Below are 8,111 nucleotides of genomic sequence, written 5' to 3'. Positions count from 1 at the left end.
CCTTGACACAGCAAATCTTTGCACTCCGTCTCCTGACTGCTGTCTGGACACATCATATTATATAGAGAAATATGCAAGATAAATATGTAGGTCAAAACGACCGAGTTGTATATAACATCATTATTCTATTATGAGCTCAGGCTTCAGAGTAACAACCTACATACATTTTCCTTGCATAATATAAAGTAAGTGGGACAGGGGGTATAATCAACACCAGCACTGACATTACATTGTCAAAATGAGAATCGTTGAATGAAGTCTGCACGGATGTTGAGAAGTGTGCAAGTGCCTCCAACATATTTTTTTAATTACAAAAAGGAAGGAAAAAATAAGAAATGAGTTTTACTGACCCTAAATTTTAGTGTATTCATCTGAATATTTTCAACCAACCTGCACATACAAAAATAAATAAATGTTGCAAAACATTGTCAAGATGTGAATGCAAATGTAGTGTTCAAAAAATCTTAACTGAGGGAGTCCCATTTTGTTTATTGCATTAAAAAAAAAAAAAAAAAACGAATTAAGTACTTTATTCCCCAAAGTCTGATTATTGATCTAAAATTAATTTTCTGTGGGAAAATTTTGATCACTGTGAAGTTTGCAGATTGTCATCTTAAAAACCTGATAAGATTTAGGTTTTCATATTATTATTATCATTCTATACTAGTCGCACTAGTTATAATTATTAACAGGTATTTTTATAAGTGATGCTTAAGTAGTTTGTGCATGACAAGGACATGCTCTGATCTTTTAAATACAGATACTCTAAATGTTTATCCTCTCACTTTATCTCTGTCCCCTGGTGTGTCGCACTGAACGAACCCAGTGTTCATTCAATATGCCTGTCTCGCACACGTAATGAAAATCCCTCCCACAGGCGTGCACACGAATGCAATCTTGGGCTGTGTACAGAGGCAGGATGTCAACAAGGCATGTCCGAATCCAGTGTCTGCATAGCATGCTGTCTAGTAAGATGCCTTCATCTGGTTAGTTTTTGATGGCAGCATCATTCACTATTATATATTACAATCCTGTATGTGCAGGAAAGAATGAAAAAGCATTCGATGGAGCATTCAGTTCATTTATAAATACACATTGTTGTTGTTTTTTAACTCATAACTCAATTTGTACTGAGAACACAAGCATATAAGCATAGTCTTCACTTATTTGTTTGGTTAATTGACTTGAATTTGATTTAGATCAGTAAATATGACATTGTAATGCAATAGTAGGATGTCTGTTCTCTTAACAGGCAGCATTTTGATTAAGAAGGCAAGATTTAAATCACTGCCTGGGCAAGGTCTGGTTGGACGCGAAGGGTTAATGTCTATGCTTGTGGGCGGAGCCGCGGCACGCTATTGGATAATTATTCGTGACGCAATCGATATGAGAAACCTAGGAACTAGTTAAGAAGGCAGACGGTAACTTTGAAAAGAGGTTTGTCTTAGAGTGCGGCAGCTGCGAGTCTATCAAGGGAGAAAAGTATCTTTGACCATGGTGCAGCAGACGGAGCACAGCGAGACGGAGAGCAGCATGTCGCGAGAGACCACAGACACCGAGGAGAACGAACTGATGGCGTGCAGCCCGGTGCCACCGAAACCGGACTGGTGCAAGACAGCCACCGGCCACATTAAACGACCCATGAATGCCTTTATGGTGTGGTCCAAGATTGAGAGGAGAAAAATCATGGAACAGTCACCGGACATGCACAATGCCGAGATCTCCAAAAGACTGGGGAAGCGGTGGAAAATGCTGAAGGACAGTGAAAAGATTCCCTTTATCCGCGAAGCCGAGCGGCTCCGACTCCAACACATGGCTGACTACCCCGACTACAAATACAGACCCAAGAAAAAACCAAAGCTCGACACAAGTTCTTCGAAACCAGCGGTGCAGTCGCCGGAGAAAATCGGCAAAAGTGTCAAAGCTGCAGGGAAGAAGTGCGCGAAACTCAAGCCGAGCAAACCGGGGAACATTACCGCGAGAGCTTCTTCACAAGACTGCAGGTTCAACTATGTTTTCACAAACTTAAAAGTGACCAAGTCTATCAAAAGGGAACTTACTGACGACGAAGATGACGATGACGACGACGACGATGAGGAGGAGGATGAGTACGAGGAAGAGGAGCACGTCAGGCTGCACAACGTCCCCGCGAGCCCCACGCTGAGCTCCGCCGCGGAGTCCGAGGGCGCCAGCATGTACGAGGAGTCCAGGCACGCGAGCGCGATTCCCGGCAGCAGACTGTTTTACAACTTCAAGAACATTACCAAGCAGAGCGCAGCTTACCCTGCCTCGGTGTCACCAGCATCCTCTTTCAGGTCCGTCTCCTCTTCGTCCAGCAGCTCCAGCGAGGACTCCGATGACTTGCTGGTGGACTTCAGTTTAAACTTAGCGGCGGGCTCTCACTCGACGGACTTGGGCAACACTTCAGGAAACCTTTGTCTCTCTCTGGTGGATAAAGATTTGGACTCTTTCAGCGAGGGCAGCCTCGGTTCTCACTTCGAGTTCCCGGACTATTGCACTCCCGAGCTCAGTGAGATGATTGCGGGAGACTGGCTGGAGGCGAACTTTTCAGACCTTGTTTTCACTTACTAACTCTCAAACTCCTCCACAACCAAGGAGGCATCTCGCATCTTCAGGTTATTTTTTGACTCTGCCTCCGTGGTTGTCCCGGTTAAGACGGCGGAACCTGCGTTTCGAGATTTGTAACGTAGAAAAAGTGACAACATGGTCAACATTGACAGGGCTGTGTGTATGGCAAGCGCTTTTAACATGTATTCCTTAAAACTACATAGCTTCTACTTTTATCTGACAAGCAGTTGTTTTTATCCTTGTAAGCCATTAGTTGTTGTTTTTTTTGTTTGTTTGTTTTTGTTTTTTTCAGTTCACTGTGAATTTTATGTGTTTGCTGCTAGTCACTATGCCAGTAGTAACAATCTACTATTCCATTCCAAAAGGTAGACTACTGATAATGACTAGTAGGAATAATGTGCATATAAATGATTGATTGCTTGTGAAACTGAGAAGCTAACCACTATTGAATCACTTACTAGCAATTAAAATAAGTGCTAGTCACGTGGAAATAGATACCAGTTAGTTTAAAGCAATAAATGTTAAAGTAGCTTGCCATAGTGTGTGGTTATTCTGTGGGGTTGCAGTGAAACTGCTTAAACTGTGGTGGAGGCAAAATGTAAAATCTGAACTATGCATTCCCATCCCACCCATATCTCTACAGGGAGCTGGCAAACGGTTGCTGGACCGAATGGAGGCAATTCTGAAACACTGTTCAGGATGGAACTTTTTCTGTGGTCTTATGTAATTTCTTTATGCCACAAATGTTTCTTTTTTTGTGTGTAACCGGTTCCGTTTCCCTCCAAGTACGGGAATATTTAAGCAGATAACCACTCTAGAACACACAGGTATGGCAGGAAGCATTTTGATACATGACCAACATACCTCATCTTTTTAAAAAAAAAAAAAAGTGAAATATTTTCTGGCATATTTTTGTACAGTTAAAGGGAATGTTCTTACTGTGCTTTAAGTGAGGTTTCTTCAGGCACTTCAACCCGGTTTCATTTGTAAAAGCATGCAAGAATTAAACTGAGAAGTCGACTTGCATTTAAATGCCTGGTTATTATTTTACTCAAGGCAAATGTACAGCTGTAGATCTGAAGCGTTTCTATAGGGAAGTGTACAATGGAATTGGAGGAACACATGAGCCTCATTTCTGGTACTAGATTGAAGATTGTATATGTTCTGTAATATAGTAAAGCTAGGAGTTTATGTATATCTGTGTGAATGGGTCCCAAATAGCAGGTGTAAAACTGGATTTTGTTTTGCTTTTGTTTTTTCCATCATAATGGCACATTTGTTTTTCATTATTTTGTGCAATATACTCTCAAAATGGACCATCTGCGTTTTGTAGCAAAGGAAATGAGTTACATGTCGTCATGCTGAAGTCTGTATCTGACACGAATAAATCAGCTGGAACTGATAAGAAAATGTATGTCTGGTTAATGGCATGTGTGCGTGTGCATGTGTGTTTGAGTGATCAAAGCAAGGATATTTGTGATCTTGCCATTGGGCTCCTTCAGAAGGGTTGGTGTTTCCAGATGCAAGCAAACATTTTCCCACCCCTCCTTTCAAATTGAGTAATGCCTTTATTTTTTCCCTTTTCCTTCTCCACTGGACCGGAAAAAATCTGCTCCTTTAAGAAATCAAATCTCGCGCTGCCGGATGAGGCTCATTTTGATTGGTGTAACCATGACCACCCCCCGCCATCCCCAAAGCTTTCAAAAGTGCTGCCCCTCTTTTTCTCTTCTGAACAGCATTCATTCAGCAAGTCTCTCTGCGCAGCCTGGTAAGAAGAATACAGCTCTGGAAGTGCATAAAAACTTGCAATCATTTAACAATTTTTTTTACAAACTGCATTTTGTACTGATATAGCTCAAAACAGTTTTTTTTTTTCTTTTTTACACACGTTTTCTGAACTAAGAATATTCATATGGAGAGCCTCCTACTTGGATAGATAATAGGCCAGTTCCAGCACTGCATGTTATTAATGATTGTGTCATTGCAATCTGGCTTTGTATGATGCAATATTACCTCAGCTTTTATTTTAGTGAGTGGCAGAGGGTCATGCTTCTGGCACTCACTATCTATTTCTGCATAACTCATGGGTTGTGCCACCCAGCCCAAACTGATGGTACATGGGTTGCAAGATTAGTTTACAGTCAAGGTAATGATCAAATCATTATGTCACTGTTTGCATGTGAAGAAAATTGTCAGCTCAAAAAAAAACTTATTTTCAGCATTTGCATGACTCCATTTTGTTTTATTTATATTCATATAATATATATACATGCTTATATTTTTCAGTTGGTCACATTAGTTCTTGACTTTTGTATTACTTTAACACCAGGTCTTTCCAGGGCCCTTCAGTCTGAGCAATTATCCCTTCTTCATGCTCATAATTAAATATAATGATTTATACTTATTATTATCTCTGGAAAGGGATCTTATGGAAGCAATTCTGAGTCTCCGTGCATTGAGGGGAGGGAACAAGCTTGTGGGATAGTACTCCATAGCGCTCTTATTTGGCCCATATGTTAATCTACAGGAGGAAAGTCATTCACGAGATGGCTGCCAAGATACATGGGTTTGATTATACATTCTCATGTTCTGTTCAGGGGGGTGTGTTACCATTTTGACCTAAAAACACTTTTCTTCTCCTCCTTTCTCTATGTCTACCAGGCCCATCGACTTTCTAAGAGCTCTCTTTGAGGATTCTGTTTTTATTTAGCATTAAATAATAAGGAATACACATCTATGTTGTTCACCTAATCAATGTTTTCGAAAACTGGCCTAGATATTCAGTTTTTTCTGCTAATATATTTTCAATCTTGTAGTTTGGCTACATATCTATTCTCACTGTTGGTCAGGAAGTGCTGTCAGTAGGGCAAATATGAAAGTTTTCTGGCATCTGGCCTGTTGCTTGATTCAAACAGGAAGATTAATCATGGCATGCAAGTTTTGAGTTGAATTTCTGTGTGCCACGTAATGCCTATAATAGGAATCTCTGCGAAAAATCTCATGCAAAATGTCTTTGTTAAATCACAGATGGAGTTCTCAACCTTTTGCTCTATCTTATCTATTAAGGGACGGAAAATGAGCATCCCAGATTTTAATTATTGTGTTTGATGTATAATCTTACCACAGTGAATATCACCAGAAGGTGTGACTACATTAAGAGGTAGAATACCTACATGTGACTCTGAGATTAATTATGACATTACAAAGATGAGAACATACTTCCTGAATTAGATTCTTGAAAGGTTAATGAATATGAACAGTCATTTGTGTATTGAGCAGAGGATCCATAGCATAGCAAGTCTTAATTGCAAACCTGATTAATTCACTGTATTCATATGTATAATATTATTAAATAGCAGTGATTGATTTTTAGTATATTTTTGTTAAGTTTCGTCTGTGTATGTATGTGAATGTATTTAGGTTGATTTAGTGAGGTTAAGTAACATTTTTATATTTATAATTTTTTTTTTTTTTTTTTTTTTTTAGGTGAATGGTGTTGGTCACTTAATGGCTGGTGTAAAATCTGTTGAGAAGCATTGAGGTAGAGTTCAGTTCATCCCTCAGCTGGGTGCCCCCCACCATCTCCTCCCTGCAGATCTTTACTTTATTTATGCTTGTGGTTTTCTTGGTCTTACTCAGTTGCTTTGGAGCCGTATCTCTGACAGAGAATAACAAGCAAAGCAGCTTATACATACTCATACAACACAAAGTATGTGTCTGTCAATTCGCTCACCTCCCACTATCACAGATGGCGGTCTGGTGTGAGGATATACTGTCGTTTATGTCTCTGCCATTAATTAAAGCCAAATAGAGAGACAAACTGGATTTACAGCTTAAACCGTATGCCGCTGTGCTTTATTGATTAAACTTGGGATCTGTACACTCTATGCTACTACAGTACATGATTAGTCTGGACTAGTTGAAAGAACTCTGTGGTATCAGTTATGGGCTCATAAGCTATATGAATGGAAGTTAGATTATTATTATAAAATTGTATGTATATTCACAGTGGGAGGCTTCTGAAAAGCCTAAAATGAAATTCACACTCTTGAGTGCTAATTTGACAATCTGCATAAATGAATGAAAGCATTAAAGTTTAAAATTTTCAGCTGCTCATTAACAGTTGCTCGTCTCTGCCTTGCAATGATATGATTATAACTGGTTTAATGGGTAGTGTCCATCATGCATTTATCACAAAGAACTTGAGGACTTTCTGAAGCTTTAGGTCTTCACAAGGAGATTACCATAGTCACAAAGTCATTTTATGGTACAGATATGATCTAAACAGATCATGGTAGTTTTCATTAAGCAATATTAATTAGGAGATTCTGTTTTTGTTCAATAATCTTAGAAACAATTCTAACTACATTTTCATTAGTCAGTTAAAAAGAGTTTAAACCTTGCAATTCTAACTCCCAAAAAAAAAATAACTTTTCACAATTCTGACTTTTTTCTTTATATTTTAGTTTATATTTCACAATTCTGACTTTTCTTCATAGAATTGCAAGAAGGTCAGAATTGTAAGATATAAAATCGTAATTGCAATCGTATTTTTATTTTTTTTTAGTTTTTTTTTTTGTATTTGTATTTAATTTAATTTTACCACCTTAAACAATGGTGAATTTTGGACCATGTGAATTTTGCAACACTGCATGTCTATTAACATGGGTCTTTTGCACCTCTGACCAGCATTGTAATATGTAATTGTAAATATGTGAATGGCAAGGCGCCCAGACTTTACCTCCATTAAGTTCCATTCTGAATATGTTAAAATACCTTTTGATGGAAATCAGGAGTTGTGGTGCAATCGAATAGGCTGAGGATTAATCTGATTTTCCCCCCATTTTGCTCTTTCCTTTGACGCCACACAGTGTCTGCACACAATTTGCTTACGCATGAGTAATTTATTTACATGAGTATTTACCCTTGAATGTAATGTGTGTTAATTTGATACCTGAAACATGCTGTTTACTTGTAGATTGGTTTATTAGAAGATGCTTTCATCTGAAGATAGATGACATCATCAATTTTAGATAAAGATCCTGTTCCTGTGGCTCAGTGGTAGAGCATTGCTTTAGCAGCGCAAAAGGTTGTGGGTTCAATTCCCAGGGAACACAAATACTGATAAAAAAATGTGTAGCCTGAATGCACTTGTAAGTCGCTTTGGATAAAAGCTTCTGCTAAATGCATAAACATAAACATAAAGATACAGAGTGTGTTTATCCATGTTCCTCCGTAATAAATCTTCTGATTGACACTTGCGCCAAAGACACATACCGCTGGACTTTATTTTTGTAAGCACACAGACATCCTGGCCTGTCATTGGTCACATATGTGAGATGAATGTTCAAAGGAAGGTCTCTTAAATAAAAAGTAACACATAAGAACAACTGGAAGAGCAAGACCACATGCTATCAGACTATTTATTAGTCCTATGATCATTTTGGTCTGAGAGATTGTTTTTTGTTCAACCAGAAAGCCTTCAGAAGTCATTTGATTAGTTACCAACCAGCGCAGCCCTC

The 8,111-nt window shown here is 38.7% G+C and overlaps 1 protein-coding gene across 1 annotated transcript; it reads left to right on the top strand.

Moving 5' to 3' along the window:
* The first annotated feature begins 1,400 nt into the window (after window positions 1–1,400).
* sox11b (SRY-box transcription factor 11b) lies at window positions 1,401–3,993 on the top strand. The gene has a single exon (XM_058756853.1). It carries the CDS (start codon window positions 1,495–1,497, stop codon window positions 2,590–2,592), a length of 1,098 nt encoding a protein of 365 aa, XP_058612836.1. The 5' UTR covers window positions 1,401–1,494; the 3' UTR covers window positions 2,593–3,993.
* The last annotated feature ends 4,118 nt before the right edge of the window (window positions 3,994–8,111 follow it).

The sequence above is a fragment of the Onychostoma macrolepis genome, chromosome 20, assembly GCF_012432095.1.
Source record: "Onychostoma macrolepis isolate SWU-2019 chromosome 20, ASM1243209v1, whole genome shotgun sequence".
NCBI lineage: Eukaryota > Metazoa > Chordata > Actinopteri > Cypriniformes > Cyprinidae > Onychostoma > Onychostoma macrolepis.
The sequence above is the reverse complement of the archived record's forward strand: the minus strand, read 5'-3'. Positions and strand labels throughout refer to the sequence as shown.